At 40.7% G+C, this 23,170-nt stretch overlaps 2 protein-coding genes across 4 annotated transcripts; both read right to left on the reverse strand.

Annotated features, from left to right (window-relative positions):
• Nucleotides 1-295: 295 nt before the first annotated feature.
• tnfrsf1b (tumor necrosis factor receptor superfamily, member 1B) lies at nt 296-10,186 on the reverse strand. 2 transcript variants are annotated; one of them, XM_029672500.2, is made up of 9 exons: nt 8,241-10,186; nt 3,926-4,031; nt 3,627-3,752; nt 3,361-3,540; nt 3,138-3,231; nt 2,719-3,008; nt 2,530-2,595; nt 2,351-2,421; nt 296-2,244 (listed from the first exon to the last, which is right to left on the reverse strand). In XM_029672500.2, exons 1-9 carry the CDS (start codon nt 8,295-8,297, stop codon nt 1,831-1,833), a joined length of 1,404 nt encoding a protein of 467 aa, XP_029528360.2. In that variant the 5' UTR covers nt 8,298-10,186; the 3' UTR covers nt 296-1,830. The 2 variants fall into 2 exon arrangements, with proteins under 2 accessions (XP_029528360.2, XP_064883283.1); XM_065027211.1 differs by lacking the exon at nt 8,241-10,186 and adding an exon at nt 6,084-6,297.
• si:dkeyp-61b2.1 (tumor necrosis factor receptor superfamily member 21) lies at nt 9,575-19,327 on the reverse strand. 2 transcript variants are annotated; one of them, XM_029686995.2, is made up of 10 exons: nt 19,183-19,327; nt 17,485-17,530; nt 15,458-15,562; nt 15,045-15,225; nt 14,577-14,797; nt 14,184-14,423; nt 13,809-13,964; nt 13,594-13,613; nt 13,215-13,383; nt 9,575-10,469 (listed from the first exon to the last, which is right to left on the reverse strand). In XM_029686995.2, exons 1-10 carry the CDS (start codon nt 19,240-19,242, stop codon nt 10,240-10,242), a joined length of 1,428 nt encoding a protein of 475 aa, XP_029542855.2. In that variant the 5' UTR covers nt 19,243-19,327; the 3' UTR covers nt 9,575-10,239. The 2 variants fall into 2 exon arrangements, with proteins under 2 accessions (XP_029542855.2, XP_064883276.1); XM_065027204.1 differs by having other exon boundaries at nt 13,215-13,452.
• Nucleotides 19,328-23,170: the final 3,843 nt, after the last annotated feature.

A 23,170-nucleotide genomic window follows, 5' to 3' on the forward strand; every position in this document is an offset into this window, starting at 1 on the left:
AACCACACCTGTGTGGAAGCACCTGCTTTCAATATACTTTGTATCTCTTATTTACTCAAGTGTTTCCTTTATTTGGGCAGTTACCTGGATATTAGATTAATATGTCAAAAAAATGTTTCAAATGTTTCTCGTGTTCTCTATGTTGCTAGCTATGTGATCGCATAGAAAGATGTGTGATCTTATTTCAGTGCGGTACTTGGCTTTGATTTTGACTATTTCTAACCTGAAACGATCAAAGTTTATACTGCTGGTAGAACATGCATGGGGGAACGGGATTTCAAAATAAATATTAAACTGCTTTTTAAATGTTTTATTAACAAAGCATATAATACAATAAGGAAGGGAAGGGGATCTAAGGGACAGTCCCCTCACGGAGGGATGTTGACTGCGGTCACGTGGGTCGTACTGAGGTACAGATGTAAAAATCCCTCAATCTGCTGTTGTTGCCCATTCAAATTAGCCCGAAGGTTGCCTTGTTAAATCTTGTTCATTCTCTTAAATGAAATACCATGACTGTTTTCTCATTAGCTGGGAATGTTATTTGACATGTCTGATGATACAACATACTTTGGTGACATAGGTATCAACCTACTGCATACCCCTTAAAAAAAATACATTTCTGTGTACATGGTGTGCTATTAGCATGCTAACACTCATTAAGACCGACTGGTAGAATAGCTAGCATAGCTAGCCATCGCTAGCATTCACTGGTTTAAGTAAATTTTGAGTGTAATGGAGTTGACTGGGGACTATGACATGCACAGTATATATAATTCACGGCATTTGGACAGGAGCTATAATCCAGTTATAATACCCCCCCCCCCCCCCCAAAAAAAAAATGTGTGCTTGAAATCAGGCTTGGCCGCACTGCTTTCAATGGGGAAAGTTTGCTTCTGTACTTTGTTGAAAACATCACTTTGCTGTATGTACCTATTGGAGCATCAATCAACTTTTTCAACCTTTTTATTACTTTTTAATTATTTTATTTTTTACTGTAGGCCACTCTAATAATCCACATATAGTTGCTGGATAATACTAAATCATATTATGTGCATAAACTGTAAAAAAAAGACTTTTTGTTCCACCAGTAGGTGGTGATAGTATTAGAGAAAACAATACCCTTCATACAAAAATGTCTCATCCATCATTCTTAACTTCTTATTGAGCTGATGTTGAGAATGTATTACTCATGATCTGCACACAGTTCAACAGGTGTAGGCCAAAAACAACAACAAACAAAGCAGTTTCATTTAGTCTACCATTTCAGTTTGATTAAAAAAAGAGACAAAGAACCCTTACTTTGGAAAGTATAGGCACGCTCTTCCCTCATAAGAATACAAATGAAATCTTCTCATATGGCACAGGCCATAATGAATTCCCCCAAAAGTATGGCATGTGTAGGAAAGGTTATTGCCTACTTATGATAAAAGATTTTGGGATACCTTGAGCCGTGTCACATCTACAGTATACTTACAACAACATTCATAGTAATTGCATACATCATTCACTCATCAATAATTCTTCAAACAGTTAATGACAATCTAAATCAGGTGTTCAAGACTTTCCAGCACAGACAGCACATTATATCAGGGTATATACCAGGGTTTCCCAAACTCGGGTACCCTCCCTGGGTATAACTTATGCAAATCGTGCAAAGTTTGGGAAATCCTACCTGAGGCACATGAACAGTCATTCTGTCCCTCTCTACCAACACAAAGTCACCACCAGTACTTCAAGTAGCAACCATATAACAGAGACAACAGTCAGAGTGAAAAACACATCACTAAAACACAATCTATTGCCTGATCCTCCCCCATATGCCTCCAGTCCTCATACATCATTTCCAAACTCTTGTACTGCCGTAAGTGCCTCTTTGCAACTCTCTCGCTGCGGCATGTTCACATACACCTCCTCCTCCCTTGATAAAGGGGTCTCGGGGTCGGCTTGTGGTGAGTCTATCTGGGTGCTGGTAGGTCTGGAGCATAACTCATTTCCTATGTTCACAGGGTAGGTAACAGTGATGTTGACATTAACTAGGGGTACAGATGCCAGAGGGCTGGTGGATTGGGGGCTGGGCTGGGGGGTGCTGGCCAGGATGCTGGGCTGTGGAAGGGTGGACTGGACGGGGCATATTGACAGGCCCTCCAGGCTGTTGGAGCACCCAGAGCCTGACCAGGTCTTAATAGCATCCTGCTTGGTCTCTGCCTGACCGACATTACTGCAGTCTCCTTTCCCCAGCAGACACTATATATATATATATAGAGAGAGAGAGAGATAAAATGTTGAAGCTGTTGAAATGTTCTTGCCTCCAACATGCTTTACTACGGTTAAATGGCCAAAAAAAACTCACTTTAATGGCCTCCTTCTCAGAAGTTCCATTTATATCTTCTGTAGAAGATACACATCTGAACTTAGTGAAGGCTGTAAGAGAACATAGTAAACTTACAGTAAAATGTTATCATTTTCATAGCCATGTTTGCAATCAATTAAAGGGCTATTACAATCAAGTGTTTAACTCTAAAGCTTTACCTTTCTTGTAAATGATAGTGCCTATGATCAGCAGCAGGAACATAACACCTCCGATAGCACCTGCAACTGAAAGATACAAGAGCGGGGGTACAACAAAGCGGTGTAAGTATACGAGAGACGGCGGTGGAGAAATGTTCAAACCACGAGAGTGGTCTCTGACACGTGGACTATATAGCTGCCTGTATTTACCTATCCAAAGGTCGACGCCTGGTGATTTGTCTTCCATTGGAGCGATCACCAGTGGATCAGAGGGACTAGATGTCAGCTTTGAGCCCAGGGTGGTTGGTACTGTAGACATATCCATGCTCTGTAGACTTGATGTGGTATGCACTTTACCAGAGGGTGGCATTGTGGTCGGTGGGCTTGGAGGTGTGGTGGTTTGGAGGATGGAGACCAGTCGTCCATTTACCTTCGGTCCACACACCGCATCGGTGGTGGCTGTACCGTAAGTCAGTACGTCCCTCCCCTGAGACACACAACTGAGGAGACAGTGTCACAGTCCCCTTGATAACACCAATACTGACAGTCCAAATAATTGCTGTGTGTGTCTGTGTGTGTGTGCGTGCTTGCATACGTTCGTGTTATGCATGAATGCGTGAGTCACTCACTCTGTGTGGTGCTGACAGATCTGGGTGTAGGAGTGCTGGTCAGAGAAGGTTCCATTGGGGCATGATGCACATTCCATATCCGACTCCGCTGTCCCTGAAACATACACCACAACACACAAACACGTTTACTCATACTCTTACAGTAAACAGTTGCATTCAAACTTCCAATATAATATTTGACGAGGACAGAAACATGTGGAATCAGTTAGAAATGGTGTCCTACCAGCCTCCTGTCCAGCTGTGGTACCTTCTACAGAGACCCCATGACCAGGCTTGCAGTATGTATAACTGGCACACTCCTTACAGTCCGGGTGTTGGTCCAGTATGCAGTACATCCCAGTCTGGCACGCACACTGGGTCTTGGTGGTGCTGGAGCACTTCTGGACATACTTCAGGCCTTTGTCTTGACACATAAAGGAATAAAATGCTCGTTAAAGACGACACACGTATCAATGTAGCTGAGTCACTGGAATAATAAAACCCACACACCTGCTGAACACTTGGGACATCTGAAGCATTTTGGGAAGTAATTAAAGGTCCCGCTGTACTGGCCACTAGGACATGGTTCACACGCCGTGTCCGAGGTAGAGCTGCATACAACTTTCCGGCGTGTCCCTGTAATGATATAAATGTATAATTTACAGTAATCATCTCAGTACACGTACATTTTACAGAACCTACCCAGTACTGTAAAAGTATTGTAATGTTTGAAGTGATCATATCTAGTGCTAAGATTCTAAGGATGTCCTCTCCTCTCAGTTTCATTAGTATTCAGGACCACACCTTACCAGAAGTGCACTTGCTGCAGCACAGGTTTACATCTGGGTTATAGTATTCAGCTGTTTTGTTGCGGCAGGATCCGTCTGAGTCTGGTGTGTATGGCAGAGTGTACACCTGTAGGGACAAGGGGACCATGAAGTGCACCTGATCAGGAGGAGGAATGATGAGTAACATGCCCCACCAAGAGCCTTCTATTTAAACATCTAGTACACTCTTAGAAAAAAGGGTTCCAAACGGGTTCTTCGGGCTATCCCCATAGGAGAACCCTTTTTGGTTCCAGATAGAGCTATTTTAGGTTCCATGTAGATCCCTCTGTGTAAAGGTTTTAACATGGAACCCAAAAGGGTTCTACCTGAAACCAAGAAGGGTACTTCAAAGGGTTCTCCTATGGGAGCAGCCGAATAACCGTTTTAGGTTCTAGATAGCACCTTTTTTTCTAAGAGTGTAGAACCTGAGGGTTGGGTATTGTGTCAGCAAAACAATAAGACATTTTCTATTATATCTGTCGGGGACTGGGGAATATACACTGACACATTTGTGGTGTAGTAATTGTTTGCCAGTAGACACAAGACACAATGTACAGACGGTAAAACATTTTTTTTTTTTACGATCTGTCTGTTTCGTGTTTGACAGGAAGTGGGTGAGGAGATCGGAGAGATTTCCAATAAGTTGTCAAGGACTGGCTATGATGTCTGAATAACAAAGATATGCCGCTGCCAAGGCCTCTCACCATCGTCCTCTCTTGTAGCCTTTTGTACAATGGGACAGAATGTCTCTTCTGACAGGCATTTCCTTTATGGCAGCCATCCAAAACAAACATATCAAATCAGAAAACTGAATCAGGCGTTTTCCTGATTTGATGTGTTTGGTTTTGTGGAACACTCGAGTTAAGAGTGAAAATGAAATATTGAGCTTTACAAAAACGTCAGTTTCTTTTGATGGTGAAATTAATAGTGAATTAAATGCTTTTGCACCTAGGTGCTCTGTGCAATATATTTTTTCCAAACAAACAATTAATCCATTGCTGAAAAAAACAAAATATCAACGCTACAAGCATACTAAACAGACCATAGACCACCTTATCCAATTTGAAATAATGTCATCCCGAAACCAATACAGATATCTTTCAAATGTTGGAGGAAGTGAAGGTGCTACAAAAACTACTATACAAATAATTTATAAGTCATAAGGCTAGTATGTGTGGTATTGATAGGCCATAGAAGATCATTACATCTGGTGCTATGCCAAATTTGGTGCATAGCCCCTTTGCCATGCTTTACATAGCATGCCATTGTCTTATGTATACTTTCAGAAGCATCCTGATTCCTCTTGTGACAGGTTGACATACTTCATTCAACCCCCTGTCCTGGTGCCCTACTACTAAGAAACAACCCGCTGGCCACCATTTAAAAGCACAACAAAGTTCAAATGGGAATAACATGTCCGATATTTTGTAATTATACAATCATTTAATGTGTTATTATCACTGTGCTTGATCTAATAGCACAACCAAATGACCTGGATTGCAGTTGAGATTAGGCTACATTAAATGTACAAATGATCACTGCTGTTCAAGATTGTGCACAGATTTATTATAGCAACTTGGCAGACCTGTTACCTTTGCCCTGCTATCTTGAACATACACAATTCCTATGATGACATAAGAGGACATTTATAGTTAGAATACAGTGGGCTAACCTCCAAATGTGGCAAAGGATGTGTTACACATTCTAAACTGAAATAAATACTGTTAGACCTAGTTTGTAAAATTGCCTTAACTTTAGGCTATTTCGTGTATTGCAAAAGTAATTTTGAATTGTGTTTGGTTGAATACATTTTAAATGATATCTAATGCTTGGATAGTTTCATCTGAGTCACTGGCTTAATTCTATTCACCTATTCTATTTAGTTAGAGATGTGAATCCAACATACAGGCGTAGGGGTCTTATTTTGAGCTTGTTTGCTACAGTGGGATCCTGCAGCAAGAGGAAATGTGAATTACTATGTGGATTATAATTAATGAGAAAAAACATTTCGTGAGGGAAAGTCTGATTTTTTAAAAGTCTAAATTACAGCCTTTTTAAACATCAAATACATTAGAAATGTGCCTTTCCTGCTGTGCAGGACAATTCTCAGCCTAAATGACTACCGACCCGTAGTACTCACGTCTGTAGCCATGAAGTTCTTTGAAAGGCTGATCATGGCTCACATCAACACCATCATCCCAGAAACACTAGACCTACTCCAATTTGCATACCGCCCCAATAGATCCACAGATGATACCATATCTATTGCACTCCACACTGCCCTTTCCCACCTGCACAAAAGGAACACCCATGTGAGAATGCTATTCATTGACTACAGCTCAGTGTTCAACACCATAGTGCCCTCAAAGCTCATCAATGAGCTAAGAACTCTGGGACTAAACACCTCCCTCTGCAACTGGATCCTGGACTTCCTGACGGTCCGCCCCCAGGTGGTAAGGGTAGGTAACAACACATCCGCCACGCTGATTCTCAACACAGGGGCCCCTCAGGGGTGCGTGCTCAGCCCCCTCAGTTTGCATTTCCTGCCGTGCAGGACAATTCTCAGCCTAAATGACTACAGACCCGTAGTACTCACATCTGTAACCCCCCTATATATATTGTTATTTTTTACAGCTGCTCTTTAATTACTTGTTACTTTTATCTCTTATTCTTATCCTTTTTAAAAAAAACTGCACTGTTTGTTAGGGGCTCGTAAGTAAGCATTTCACTGTTGTATTCGGCGCATGTGACTAATAAAATGTGATTTGAAAATAGTGATAAAATTAAGATCTTATATCTGTTTCAAGTTAATAGGATATTTACTGTATTGCTCATTGTGTTTGGTTCTCAACACAACCAAATATCAACATTTGAAGGAGATTCACGTCTTCATCTCAACCAAGATCAAACTTGATTTAAAGTGCATTTAAAGTTTGATTTGATCTGATTTAATCCTATTCTTTAAATTTGAGATGGAGACGTGAATCCAACATATGAATTATTAATTTGTAGACAAACTGGAATTAAAGCCAAATTAAGTCAATCGCACAGATTGAACTATCCAAGCAGAAGATACATCTGATATTTGGTTACGTTGACAACCAAACCCAATTTACCATCCAGTTTGTCTACAAATTAATAATTTATATGTTAGATCTATGTCAAACAAAAATTGAAATTAAACAATAGGACCAAATCTAATCTACTCAAACATTAAATGCAGTTTGATATATTCCTATTCTTTAACTTAGATTTTAGGTTGAGATGGAGATGTGAATTCAACAAATGAATGATTAACTTGAAGATTACATTTGAAATCAACCAAAGCTTGAAATCGTAGGCCGATATGTATTGTCTATTTTTAGTTGAACCTTGGGTTGAATTGAAACAATTGCTGTTTTTTTTGTATTTTGGGGTATTTTATTAGGATCCACATTAGCAGTTGCCAAAGGCAGCTAATCTTCCTGGTGTGCACACAAAACATGAGACATGACATAATACAGAACATTTATAGACAAGAACAATGTAGATGACTTTGCAAATGCTATATAGGCCTAAAGAGTATCATTGATGATATGACATAAAGTATGGTTACATTTCATTTGCTCGGTTAAACCAACCTTTCGGGAATGACTTCGATAGCAACAGTGAATATATTTCGTTATCCATTTCAGCAGATCTCTCAATACTTATTCTCATGATATGACATTGGTACACGTAGTAGTCAGCGCCAAGCAACAAAGCTAAGCAGTGCGGGGCTTGGTTAAAACCATGGATGGGAGATCAAATGAATACCTGTTAGACAACTCTCCAGTAGTAGCTGCCTAGACTTTAGTTTTTTTCTGACGGTGGATATAATGTTGAAGATCTGACTTGGTTTCAAAGGTACAAATTCAACATATTTTATATGGTTTCTCGATTGGTCAAAATTGGTCACAATGATAACATAATCCTTCAATTTCACTCTCAAAACAACAGTTTATGTTGACTTTCTTTCAAATCCTATGTATTTTAAACATATATTCTATGTCACAATACCTTGACAAATTAAGTTGAAAAATCCAAGACAACACAACATTCTCTCGCACAAACACAATTCATAGACCTAGATAAGAGTTAACAATCAATTATTAATGATTCGCTATTTAAAATCAGACTGATGATCTCATCTGATGATCATACAACACTGCAGAGTATCCCATTCAGCTAAACATTGGTCAGGCTGAACCAGTTACACGGACCTGTTTCTCGTTGTCATGGTCGCGTCACACAACATTCACGTCTGAAGGACACTTACCATGTTTGCTAGAAAAATCCTTACTGTAAGAACGCCACTTACAGTCCTCAGTATCATGATTGATTGAACTATTATTGACCCTTTAAGATCTTACGAAAAAGTCCATACTGAAACCGTATAGGTAGCCTACAGAAGAACACTCGAATTACAACCTGGAACAAAAGTGCGCGTTTCCTTGAACTGCTGACTAGCTGAGGAAACTGAGGGCGTCTTTGCATTGCAGTAACCTTCGATTTGAATTTCCTCAAGAAGTCCATGTACTGTACCCAAACTGGTATTGATTGCAGAGGCAGTGTCAAGCAGTAATACTTTCTTTCATTAACCTTTTGTAACACAACACAATACAAATGTTAACAATGTTAACACATTAATAGTCAAATCTTATGTTTAAAATATACATTTTTGCATGATTTTCCATGTTTTGATCCATTTCAGTCATAGGATCTTGTCATTAACATGTTTCTGTTATTCATTCAGAGTCTTGTGTTTCTGTGATACTCAGAGGCTGAGAAATTGGCGATTTAGTTATAGGCGATATGGCAACTGGTGCCATCAGACTTTTAGCTCGAACTTTAGAACGCTATGGACTACCCTATTCGAGGGAAAAAATGTGCCATCTAGAACCTAAAAAGGTTCTTTGGCTGTCCCCATAGGAGAACCCTTTGAAGAATCCTTTTTGGATCCAGGTAAAACACTTTTTGGTTCCAGGTAGAACCCTTTTGGGTCCCATGTCGGGGGTAAAGGGTTCTACATGGAAACAAAAAGGGTTCACCTATGCGGACAGCCGAATAACCCCGACATATGCAGAATTTTCTAAAAACCTGTTTTCGCTTTGTCATTATGGGGTATTGTGTGTAGAGTGCTGAGGATTTTTTATATCATGTTTTAGAGTGAGGCTGTAACGTTACAAAAAGTGGAAAAAAGTCAAGGGGCCTGAATACTTTTCGAAGGCACTGTACATCTACATCTGTGCCAAATTTGGTACGTTAACCACAAAATGTTGAGTCACCATTTTCAGCACCACTACTATACAAAAAGAGACCATTTTTCATTCCTCCATACTAACACAGAAATCATCGTAAACGGTGTGTTTTGTCGGTAAATACTTGCTTGAAAACGTTCTACAATTTCAGAAGGATAAAAGAAAAAGTGGGGTAATCAAACAGCTCATGCTATGGCATAGCCTACATCACATGCGTTAGTCAAACAGACTAATTATTACAATTGTTCTGCATGATTAACAGACAGTGATTGGCTGCCCATAGTCATAGACTTGAAATAGTTTGTTCATTTGTGTACATTTATGTCAAGGAATAGACTGGAACAGATTGCTATTGTCTGTTATAAAATCATCTTTCTTCTGTCTTCCTTCTGTAGGCTACTGTACATAGCAATGTCTTGATCATAAATTCACAGAACAAAGGTTATAACCAGTGAACATGGCTATGTTTGAGTTTAAATTGTCCAGACAGTCCCTGTATTACTTTACAATGGAAATTGTAAGCTCTTCACACGCCAAACCCTACTTGTTATATAGGTTACTTCCCACCTCATATGAATTTCTTGTCTTCACTGTTTCTGTGGTTGATACACGTAGACTCTCACACTATCTGGCGCCATTGTGTACATGCACCCTATGATGGGAAACTCCGACTCACAGTGTTGACACCCCATATCAAACAGACCATGCATTGCTCTCACAAACTGTCCCACCACTGCTGTCACAACAGTGACTTACAGTGAATTTGAAACCGTGCTAAGACTATTACATACAGTTGGACCAAACTGTCACTATTTCATAATAGATGACCCATGAGGGACCCCAGTGGCTTTGGCAATCCTTGTACAGAAGGAAGCCATCCAGTCTAACAGTCTTTACAGTAGCAAATAATAATCTGTCTGCATTCTTGCCCTAGAGATGATAGTTGATATTGAATGAAGTTGCTCCTCCTCAGGCTTTTTCCATAGTTAATCCTTCATTTCCATTTTTTTCTAGTTCTCAGTTGCTGGTGACCGGGATGGGGTATCTCAGCTCTTTGCAGGTCTCCTCCTGTGTACTCATTCTCTCTGGCCCCAGAGCAAGGCCCTCAGGGAGGGGACAGGAGGACTCCTGCTGGGGTGTTCTGGTGAGGGGACAGCCCTCTACCCCACTCTCGACTTGATCCACCTTCCTCTCCGACTTGTTGTATCCCAGGACAACCGTCCCTGGAGAGTAGATGTAAATGGACCCTGAATGAAACACCAAGCACAAACATTAGTCAATTCAACTATTGAAACAGGTGACACATACATTCCTATCTGTTATGCACAGTAAATGCTGATATAAAACCTGGTGAACTTAGTACTGTAATAAATGTACAGAGAAGAAGTGAAAAGCTGGCCTCATTCAGCAGCTTATAGACCCCTTTCTGTGTTTACAAACATTGAGGGCAATGCGCGCAAGTTGGCGGCATAACAAGGGGGAGTTCTTATAGAACTCCAGCAAAAAAAGCCTCTATTTATATATTGCTTATTAGTGCATTTCACACTACTTTTGGATTATAATTGGATTTTAAGGCTCGTATGAATGTCCTGCTTAATATAATGTTTGTGTCATCATCACAAATCAACTGCATTATACTTTAAAAAAACACTTCAACTTCAACCAATAAAATGGCTCTATGGCTAGCTTTTGCTACAGCCTATACAGTGCCTTGCGAAAGTATTCGGCCCCCTTGAACTTTGCGACCTTTTGCCACATTTCAGGCTTCAAACATAAAGATATAAAACTGTATTTTTTTGTGAAGAATCAACAACAAGTGGGACACAATCATGAAGTGGAACGACATTTATTGGCTATTTCAAACTTTTTTAACAAATCAAAAACTGAAAAATTGGGCGTGCAGCCCCTTTACTTTCAGTGCAGCAAACTCTCTCCAGAAGTTCAGTGAGGATCTCTGAATGATCCAATGTTGACCTAAATGACTAATGATGATAAATACAATCCACCTATGAGTAATCAAGTCTCCGTATAAATGCACCTGCACTGTGATAGTCTCAGAGGTCCGTTAAAAGCGCAGAGAGCATCATGAAGAACAAGGAACACACCAGGCAGGTCCGAGATACTGTTGTGAAGAAGTTTAAAGCCGGATTTGGATACAAAAATATTTCCCAAGCTTTAAACATCCCAAGGAGCACTGTGCAAGCGATAATATTGAAATGGAAGGAGTATCAGACCACTGGAAATCTACCAAGACTTGGCCGTCCCTCTAAACTTTCAGCTCATACAAGGAGAAGACTGATCAGAGATGCAGCCAAGAGGCCCATGATCACTCTGGATGAACTGCAGAGATCTACAGCTGAGGTGGGAGACTCTGTCCATAGGACAACAATCAGTTGTATATTGCACAAATCTGGCCTTTATGGAAGAGTGGCAAGAAGAAAGCCATTTCTTAAAGATATCCATAAAAAGTGTCGTTTAAAGTTTGCCACAAGCCACCTGGGAGACACACCAAACATGTGTAAGAAGGTGCTCTGGTCAGATGAAATCAAAATTGAACTTTTTGGCAACAATGCAAAACGTTATGTTTGGCGTAAAAGCAACACAGCTCATCACCCTGAACACATCATCCCCACTGTCAAACATGGTGGTGGCAGCATCATGGTTTGGGCCTGCTTTTCTTCAGCAGGGACAGGGAAGATGGTTAAAATTGATGGGAAGATGGATGGAGCCAAATACAGGACCATTCTGGAAGAAAACCTGATGGAGTCTGCAAAAGACCTGAGACTGGGACGGAGATTTGTCTTCCAACAAGACAATGATCCAAAACATAAAGCAAAATCTACAATGGAATGGTTCAAAAATAAACATATCCAGGTGTTAGAATGGCCAAGTCAAAGTCTAGACCTGAATCCAATCGAGAATCTGTGGAAAGAACTGAAAACTGCTGTTCACAAATGCTCTCCATCCAACCTCACTGAGCTCGAGCTGTTTTGCGAAGAGGAATGGGAAAAAATTTCAGTCTCTCGATGTGCAAAACTGAGAGAGACATACCCCAAGCGACTTACAGCTGTAATCGCAGCAAAAGGTGGCGCTACAAAGTATTAACTTAAGGGGGCTGAATAATTTTGCACGCCCAATTTTTCAGTTTTTGATTTGTTAAAAAAGTTTGAAATATCCAATAAATGTCGTTCCACTTCATGATTGTGTCCCACTTGTTGTTGATTCTTCACACAAAAATACAGTTTTATATCTTTATGTTTGAAGCCTGAAATGTGGCAAAAGGTCGCAAAGTTCAAGGGGGCCGAATACCTTCGCAAGGCACTGTATCAATGAGCGTTAGCATTATAGCTAACAACTGCTGCATCCAAAATAGTTATTTTGCAAAGATCACAACCAAATATAATCTAAGCGACTGTTCATGCAAGAATTAAAACATCATTGTAAGGGTATGAGAACCCCAAAAAGGTATTTTGTTTAAAAGTAATAAAAAAGTAAATTTAGGCTGTGTTTAATGGGCGCAGATGGCAATGGCTTTCTTACTGCCGTCAAGAGTCGCGCGTGTCAGTGCGTGACGTCAGTGTGTCATGTACTGGAAAAGAGTCTATACATGATTCTATTTCTGTGTGACCTCTGACCATGCTTTATACACTGCAGCACTGCACTGGTACCACTGTGTCTTGGCAGTGATATTTGATCAGGAAGTTTAAACTAGACGAAGTATGTCTCAACTCACAGCCAAACAAAACAACTGGAAAGGGAAATATGAACTCGGACACAAGTGAGATTAAACAAACTTCCTTGCCGAAGAACAAAATGTTTCCAGACCCGAGTTTTTCCGGACCTTTAGCCCCCTAGTTTTCAGACACGCTAGAGGAAATATGCCTGTCCAAATGTGGCTACACGGCACGCAAACATAAGATACAGTGTAACAATATGATATCAAAACAGTGTAGTAATATCAGTACTAGCGCAGAGCGATGCACTACACCTACCCACTGTGTTGCTAATGTTCTCTCCACCAGAGTGGTCCACTGTGACCTGCTTCATGACCCCTGGACCATCCTGTCTAGGATTTCCTCCAGTCTCACTCCCCAGAAGATGCTGGGCCTCCGGGTATGGGCAACTCTCCTGTGGTGGCTGGGCCTGTATATAGGAAGCCATCTGTAGGGAAGCAGGACAATGATAGCTCTCCCACACATTATAGCTCCCTCTTAAACCTTCCTTACAAATCTGCTCATCCTAAAGGTAGAGAGACACATTCTCACACAGTGACCCATTTGACTTTTCGAGAAGTCACCGTTTATTCTTCTAGCAACACTGCAGAAGTTCGATACATACTTTATGCAAATAGAGAATTAGTACTGTACTCACATTTATACCAAATACTGGACCTAAAGGAATATAAAAGGAATCAAGAAATCAAAATGCATATTGTATATGCATGTATACACCACAATGTTTCACTGTCTCCCTATAATTGTAAGTGTATTTATTTACTGTGTTTTATAGAAAGGGAAACATGGCATATAATCTGATGCATCACTGCATAACGTTGTTTGTGTTATCTAACCACTTTACTCACTCACCTTTCCACTTGTCTAGGGACTTCAGTGACCTCTCCTTACAACGGACGAAGTAAACAACCAGCAGCACGACAACCCCTAGTAGCCCACCTATCAGCAGCAGCCAAGGGAGAGTGGAAGGGCTCGGTCCAGTATCTGTTGCTGAGAGATGAGGTGAGTCTGGGATGAGCAGAGGAAAAGGTGCTTCATCAGTGTCATGGAGAGGCAGAGAGACAGGAGCAGGAAGCCTGAAATGCTGAACCTGTCAGTGTTATGTTACTTTTACTGAATATAACAGACCCTTTAAGAGCCTATACTAACTACAAATGTATTTCTGAAAGAATGAATCATCTAGTAGAAATGGAGAGACGGGATACTCTAGTCTTCTGAGAAGCATACCATTGTCATCTGTGGTAAGAGGTGCAGAAGCAGACTCTGCAGGTGAGGTGTTACTGTCCACCTTGCTGGGGTTTCTCCTGGTGGTGAGCTTTGTGTTGGGGTCAAAGAAGCTGTGTTCAGTGACTTGTTTCCTAGTTGGGAGGGAGGTAGAGGGCTCGCTTTGGGCTTGGGACAAAGAAGGCCTGGTGAGTAAGGCTGGTGAAGGGTCTGCAGATGTGTCAATTGTGGCTATGGGAAAGGCTGGAATAAACAGAGAATGAGTGTGATTAAATGGCAGGACAATGAAACCTCTAGTGCTGGACTGGTGAAGCATGTTATTAAAGCCCTCCAGTGGACAGAGCAGGAAATGCTTGGATTCACTCAAGTGAGAGAAAGCTCTCATAAGAGCCATACCATCAGGAGATGTAGACCCCACCAGGCCAGATGGGGATGCTATGATGAGGGGTTTTCGGGTGGTGCTGACTCCACTGGAGGTAGAAGAATGAAAGCCTATCTCTGAGCTGTGGACAGTTGGAGGCGCAGTGGTTGTAGGAGAGTTAGGGGAGGTCTGGGCACATACACGATCCTGAGTGGCAGTGCCCTCTGTCACCATAGTCATTCCCTTATGGCCACAACTGGGGAGAAGCCAGGAGAGAAATTGTGAGGTGGTTTATCTAAATGAGAAAGTGCAGTGTTGGATACTAGTAGGTATAATAATTGAATTTACTGTAAAAGTAGGCCATGTGTACAATTGTTTGCTTCAAATGACTCATAAATCCACTAGAGGGAGATACAGCTTAACAGGTCAAGTCTTTATGGTAGGCAGAGAATGTCTGAATCAGTACGGTGCTCAGCACCAGTGCTGTATAACTGTGGACTTACTCTGTGTGGGGTTTGCAGGACATGGTTAGGTTTGGTTTGTTAGAGAAGGTTCCGGGCGAGCACGGCTTACACCTCCGGCAGGTATACTGGGCAGCGCTGTCACAGAAAAAGCCACTGTCACAGTGGCACTCGCGGTTTGAGTCCCGGCCGCATTCCTTCACCTGTGTCAAGTGCTGATCCACTTTGCCCGCAAACAAAGACATGCAAACACACAAATGATCTCGGAGACATTTGCTCTCAATAGGTTTGTCCCTTATTCAACTCATGTAAAATAATGATGGCATTTTATATTAAAACTATTGTTACCAATGCACATGCTGTATTTCCTTGAGGTAAATAATGAATGATGGGTATGACGTTTAGTGTGTAGAGGAATGAAAGAACACAATGTAATGCCTATATGTAAAAGTTACCTGAGCAGGCTTCGCTGCATAGGTCACACTTCGGAAGGCCGTTCTGCATGTACCAGTAGTAGCCATCGGAACAACGGACACACTTACACTTTTCAATAATGAAGCCTGCAAAGGACAAAAGACAGGTGTTCACATAGGTATCAACATCCTGATGACACACTTGTTCCGTCTCTGACTCTTTCTTTTTCACCTTTCAGTGCATTTACAGTCCCTTTAGTATGTATGTACCATGGGTTCACAGAAGTTAGGAGCCATGGAATGGAAGATAAATGATTCCTCAAAGACTGTTCTGAATGTGGAGAGTTGCCTGCCATTACAGTAGACTGACCAAACTTTAAAGATAGTCACTCACGATAGCATACTATATAATATGTATGATGCCAGTGGCACGTCTTTTCACTGACGGTGTCAAAGAAATGTTGTGGTAGGACGAGATGACAAAAAATGAAGTTGAAGTGGAAGTACTTAAAATGAGCAGCTAGGTTTCCATCCAATGAGGTTTCCATCCAATAGGCGACAGATTTTCATGCACATATTCTAGAATCCGCATGAAGAAAATATGCACATTTTTCCGTCAGTGGTGTGTTTCCATCAAACAGACTTGTTGTGGATAAAAATCCGTGTCTGATGGCATAGTGCACACAAAATTGACTTTTTAGCTTAAGTTTTCATTTACTGAAAAAAATCTAAAAGTTCAATGTGTTTCCATCGCATTTTCAACTGGACCGATAGAGACAGAAACTGTTGCGTTAAATAGTAAACGTGCCTACTCTGGGTCGTTCGCTCTAGCCAACAGCTCGCAGATACACTGCAGGTAGGCTAGTCTACATGATGAGATTATTATGGTTAAATGTATTTTCATTTGTCAAACGGCAGTCAAGCATCAATCCCATCACCAGAATAAGACCCTTGATATTTATTGGAAAGGAGCATCAAGATCACTGGGCACTTTCACCATCCTGTGAAGTTCATCGTAACTTATTTCATCTGTAGCCTAATAAACTGCATGTTTCCCTGAGTCGTAGTGGGAGGACCACACACCATATCATCGCGTGAATCCAAGTTTACTTCGATATGATGGGCATTTTATCAATATTTACCCATAAAGGAGTTTCCACCGCCATTTCTCACATAATACATTTCTCACAAGATCCGACCATGTCGAATGAATAAATTATCTGTCAGCATTTTTTTTTAAATGTGCCTAAATGTCCTGTTTCCATCACAGCTATCATGCTTTAAAAAAAATTATGTATGACTTCACCTGCATAACGACTGTGGATGGAAATGTATTTTGTTGTGACAGCAGTATCTCCTTCACACGGACACAGAGAGCTGACTGTATCTGTCATTTGTTTGCATTTCAGTGGGTCAAAACAGGAACAAGCAGCATTTGTGGTTTGCAAATAAATAATCTCCCCAAATCTATTCCAAATGATGTGACAGACAGACTGTTCAGTCATCACAAAGGTCATCGATGGCTTCCTTATCTACCAATATCGCATTCCACAGAAAATGACATACTGCATGTTCTCAGCTACTTCCTGTGCCATGAGGTTTCATCACAGGCTCCAGAGTGCCAGTTTCTGACAGTTTAGAATTAACGATCAATCACAAGATCAGGGATGGGGGGGACTCAGTAATAGAATACACAAGGTACAATTTCGACATTTGGTTGTGCATCAGCATTCAATTAGCCCATGCCTGCAAAAAAATTATAGATTGTTAAATTAATCTAGAGGTCAGCTATCTAAACTTGTAGTAAGCATGGTCGAATTACCGACCTGGGTGGGGCCCATTGATTATCAGTTATCATATTAAAAACTGCATCCACCCTATGGAAAAATGTGTAGAATTGCAGGAAATGAGCTGTAAAACTGCTACTTTTTCTCTCCACCACATGGCAAAATGAGTGGAATTGCTGGATGAAAGCAAGAAGTAAATACACCTTGTAACACTGTGAGACAGGTGTAATCTTTTACCCCACTTTTACTATCTAGTTCAGGGGGATAAACTGATGGCTTTACCTGGGTCGCAGATTTGAGGACAGCTGGACAACAATACAGAGGATACCTGAGAGAGAGAGAGACAGAGACAGAGAGAGAGACAGAGAGAGAGACAGAGAGAGAGACAGAGAGAGAGGGAGAGAGGGAGAGAGAGAGAGAGAGAGAGAGACAGAGAGAGAGACAGAGAGAGAGGGAGAGAGACAGAGAGACAGAGATACAGAGAGAGAGAGAGAGAGAGAGAGAGAGAGAGAGAGGGAGAGAGAGACAGAGATACAGAGAGAGAGAGAGAGAGAGAGGGAGAGACAGAGATACAGAGAGAGAGAGAGAGAGAGACAGAGAGACAGAGAGAGAGAGAACCATGGTCATTAGAGGAATCATTATTTTATTTTTGCAACAACAGAATATTCCAGTTCCCAGAGTGAAGTCCAGCCATGATGTAGAAGAGTTACTTTCCCTCAGCCCTCTGGCAGTAATCTCTCATGGACAGACTATGAGCGTCTGACAAAATTACGCTCAAGGTAAACCGAGATGACTCTGCCAGTAAACAGATGATAAACCTTGCAACATGGAAATGCCATGGCCATAACCTACGGAGTTAGTTATCTACACTACACCTACACTTCCTGGCATAGCCACAGGAAGGGGAGGGGGAGGGGGGGGGGGGGGGGGGGTTGTCTGCCCTACAGATGGCTATATTGGTCTGCTAATACAGAAGTCCCGGTGCACTACATTTGTGGATTTTTTAAATATATTTTTTTATTTAATATTTTTTGTTCAATTCAGATTTTTCAGAGGGTGCTGCACCCTTAGCACCTCTATTTCCCACAGCTATGCTTCCTGGTGGCAAAACCCACACAGTTCAGAAAAAAGTGACTGTCACAGAATGTACCAAGAACAACCTGGTAAAACACCTACACAAATAAAAACTAGTACAAACTTGGTTAAAAGGTCTGCTTCACACACTCATGTTTATGTTGACACAAAAACTGAGTTTATTTTGGCTGTACTGGCAATAAAAACAGCAATAGGCCAAATCAATAATGGTTCAGTCATAAAGCTTCTCTAGTTCACTATTTGGTAAGCACCAAAATAACAATCACAATTTCAGCTGTTAATTATAGATTCACAGGCTATCTAAATCTATAAACTAATAATTAACATACAATAAACTAATCCCCTGATGTTAACAAAAATGTTATGAGAGCATTCTTGATTTCAGTGAATTAACTGCTCTATAAAACTCTGCACAATACTAGAATGACTACATTTACTGGCAGTGTAGGACCAATTGCAGGCAGGCTCACTAGGGTTATGATTTTTTAAAAAGTTTCCGTTTCTGTAAGAGCAGTGCCCTAACTTGTAATTGTTTTATGTTCACTTGTTTATTTTCATCTTTCATATCTGAAAAGTAGGCTACACCTATCAGTTTAGAAAAGATTTTATACTGCAATATATAACATAAAATATGATAGACTACTATAATTACAAGTATAAAAGATGTATCATTGGCACAAATAATAACAGCAATAGCAACAATCATAATTACATTCGCATAATATCATAATCAACCACCATCATCATCTCTTCAATAATCATAAATAGGTCATCATAATTATGTTAATTATCTACGTATCTTGTCATCATCATCCTCATTAAAAAAATCATAGTACCTAAACTAAACCCAATAACATCTGTAAAACATACAGTAGGCCTACTTACCAGATTAAAAAGGCAAATAATTCTCAATGGACGTGAGGTAATATGCCGTTGATAATCCATTTCGCACTATAGAGAAGTCATCTGTTAAATGTAGTCTTTCAAAAGAAACCAGCAGAATACAGTTAGTTCAATTACCATGCCTGGTTGAATCTCTGGTCAAGGTGCTAAAATATGCAGCGGAGGTTTTGTTGATGTTCGAGTTTAGCGGGGTTACGTCAGCAGTGGGTTGTCCAATAAAGAAGCAGATAAATATAGCGCGCTTGTTGGCCACTTCCGCCTTTGGTAATCTCTTGTGGACAGACGTACGTAACATAAATGGTCATCATGTCTAGATGGATACAGTTGTTGTCAAAAGTTGTTTTTTGCATTTTCGCTAACCTTAACCCAATTCTCCTAACCTACTGCATAAATTCTCCTGAACCTGGTATGAAAAGTACATTTCGACAAAAGCTGTATCCCTTCTTAACAAAACCCTGGTAATGGGAAATTGTATAAAAATGCCCAGTTGCCCACTATTTTGGCTACCATGGCAAGAAGAGATCTCGGTGACTTTGAAAGAGCGGTCTTAAAGGTGCATAGGGGGTTCATTAGAGAACGCTGTTTGAGAGATTTTATTTTGAAGACAAACCGCAAATTCCACTATTGTGGCTAATCCTTATTGGGACCAATCAGGACCCGAATTTCACTACGTCACATAATAATGACGCTGGTAAAGTGCTGGTGGTAATAAAGCTAGCTAGCTAGCTGATGGAGGCAAACAAAGTTCTTCCTCAAAAATATAGCAAAACGACATAATCTGTTTCGGTAGCTATAGTTAGCTAGCTAACTATCGAGCTAAGTGTCATCGTCTAAAATATTTATAAAACAGTTATTATTTGATTAATGGTGGTCGGACCCATCTATGTGAAGCTAGCCACAATAAGGATTAGCCACAATCGTGGAATTTACGGTTTGTCTTCAAAATGAAAGTCATGCAAATAATACAAATAGTGGAATCATTCCATGATGGAATAGATCATGCAAACGAGGTTGGAATGTTCTTATATAAATTCAACAAAATACAATAATTTGTTAATTTGACAAAAATCTGTTGAAATCACACTGGATGTATTAGACTTAAGAATTGCATTGGTGTCATACTTATTTCACTGTACAGCCTTACCTATGGATTAGTAGATCAATGTCATGGGGTATCAGTCTACTCAGTGACACCAAGAGAACCTTAGCGTCATAGCTCTTATTGCAGGACTCTGAAACCACTGTGAATTGAGCCACATGTATTGTACCAGTCAACCTACCATGTGTATTGAACACTATTCCAGAGGAAAAACAATTCAACGTGGATGTTTTGGAGCCTGATAACTCTTGAGGAGGACTTTGGGAAAAAAGCACTTAGGTACTGAGAAGGCCGATACCCCATTTCATTGATCTCCAATCATTAGGTAAGGCTGTATAGTGCAATATGAATGTCAATACGCACAATAGGCTGACTGGGGAGGTGATTTCCCACAGTCAAAGTCCCGCAATAAGAGCTACAACGCTAATATTTCCTGAAACTATGCACAGTTGTGTTCTCTTGGTGTCACCGAGTAGACTGATACCCCATTTCATTGCTCCACATTCCAACACTCCAACCATGTTTAACAATATCAAGTTTGAACATGGCATGATTTCACCAATTTTAACCTTCTGCATCACTTTCAAAGAGGGACTTTTGTTTTAAAGGGGAACCGCAAATTCCACTATTGTGGCTATTCCTTTATGTGGCTAGCTTCACAACACATAACCCGGTCTGGTCAAACCATAGTATAGCATTCGGATGAAGCAAGTGATTTCAATGAGAGATACCAGCGTCAGCAGCATAAACAGTGGAGAGCAGCATACAAAAGAAGCAAGGAGAGGAAAGGAGCACTGAGGAACTTGACCACTCCTCCACAAAGTCCAGATCATGTTCCAGAGTAGTCCCCACAGCCAGGATCTTCAAGGTCAGGGCAATTGTTCTTTGTGAAGAGTACCGATGTTGAACGTGTGATGGAGATGATGCCAAGCCCGATAAAAACTGAGCCTTTCACCATGAGAATACACCATGTCATCACTCCTTTCTCCTGGTGGGCTGATATCTCGTGATGTCAGCTGCCTTTGTTCAACAAAGAAGGACCTAAACTGTACATGCTTTAACACACAGCACTTCAGTTTCAGGCAGAAGGTACTGGCTGCTCCAGAACAGCCAGCCAATGAGGAAAATCCACAACATGTGGATGAAATCCAGTGGGGAAATCCAGGTCTTCTTGGACAGTGGTGTGTAGTGGAATATGATGCTGACCTTTATCCAGGCATCATCCTCGGCACGGATGAAATGAGTGTACAAGTGAAATGTATGCATGGTGTAGGACCAAACCGATTTTTCTGGCCTCCTTGCGATGACATCCACTGGTATCAGTTTGATGAAGTCCTTAAGATGATGCCACCCCCATGGCGTGTGACATCCCACCAAGTGGAGGTTGAGAGAGATGTGTGGGCCAGACTCTCAGGAAGAAACCCATCAATGAATAAGGTTCTCCTGAGAAGAAGGAGTCATGCTGACACTAGCGCTGTAGCTACAGCTGTTCTAGCATTCTAAATGCCCTTTTGAAAATGTTCCTACAGTTTGATGACACGTTGAACTTTTCTGATGAAACCTGTTGAATGTTATTAAGTATCCTAGTGCCTAATGGGTTTTTATTTGTTTCGATATTTACTGCAGTTTGGTTAATAAAACCAAGAGTATTCTAAATATATCTAATGTCCTTATTACATGGTTGCATACAATGAAATGCAATGTTTTGGGGTAAATCTTGGAGGTAGTATGATAGTAAACTAAACTTGTTTAAATCGAAACCGATGTCTCATCAACCCTGTTACAGTATTCATTCCTGTCACCCTAGTCTCAACCTCGTCACATGTCAATATTTGTTAAATAAAACAGGGTGAGATCTTGCGCCCCAGATCGAGGGAGATTATCAGTGGTCTTGTATGTCTGCCATTTCCTAATAATTGCTCCCACAGTTGATTTCTTCAAACCAAGCTGCTTACCTATTGCAGATTCAGTCTTCCCAGCCTGGTGCAGGTCTACAATTTTGTTTCTGGTGTCCTTTGACAGCTCTTTGATCTTGGCCATAGTGGAGTTTGGAGTGTGACTGTTTGAGGTTGTGGACAGGTGTCTTTTATACTGATAACAAGTTCAAACAGGTGCCATTAATACAGGTAACAAGTGGAGGACAGAGGAGCCTCTTAAAGAAGAAGTTACAGGTCTGTGAGAGCCAGAAATCTTGCTTGTTTGTAGGTGACCAAATACTTATTTTCCACCATAATTTGCAAATAAATTCATTACAAATCCTACAATGTGATTTTCTGGATTTTTTGCTTCTCATTTTGTCTGTCTTAGTTGAAGTGTACCTATGATGAAAATTACAGGCCTCTCTCATCTTTTTAAGTGGGAGAACTTGCACAATTGGTGGCTGACTAAATACTTTTTTGCCCCACTGTACTTAGCTATGTCAACTGCAGTTATTCAATCCCCAGTTTCTCTCCCTTTGATTTCTACTCAGGTGAGATTGCTGTTTAGGTAAGGGTGTGACGTCTGTACAGAAACAAAACAGGCTATTTTAAGTCACCCATATTGACAAAAATGTAGAACAATTAGACACCCTGTAACCCACACCTACACACTCATGTATAAATCTGATTGATGGATTGTGTTGTGCAGTAAGCAGGCTCAGGTGTATAACTGTGGCTCCTTCCACCTTCAAATAGGCAAGAGGGCCAACCATGGAGAATAGTAAGACACATCATTCTATAACTACCCTATATTGTTTGTCCTCCTGTCTGTGCTTAGTGTGGACATCAGGTGAGGTCACACACACAGATTCCTGTTGGAACACTGTCTCTTTAACTACCTTATTTCCACAATAACAGTCTCTCTTCTTCACTTCATCCTTCTCCCTAAATC

This window comes from Oncorhynchus nerka, linkage group LG2 (assembly GCF_034236695.1).
Source record: "Oncorhynchus nerka isolate Pitt River linkage group LG2, Oner_Uvic_2.0, whole genome shotgun sequence".
Classification (NCBI taxonomy): Eukaryota; Metazoa; Chordata; class Actinopteri; order Salmoniformes; family Salmonidae; genus Oncorhynchus; species Oncorhynchus nerka.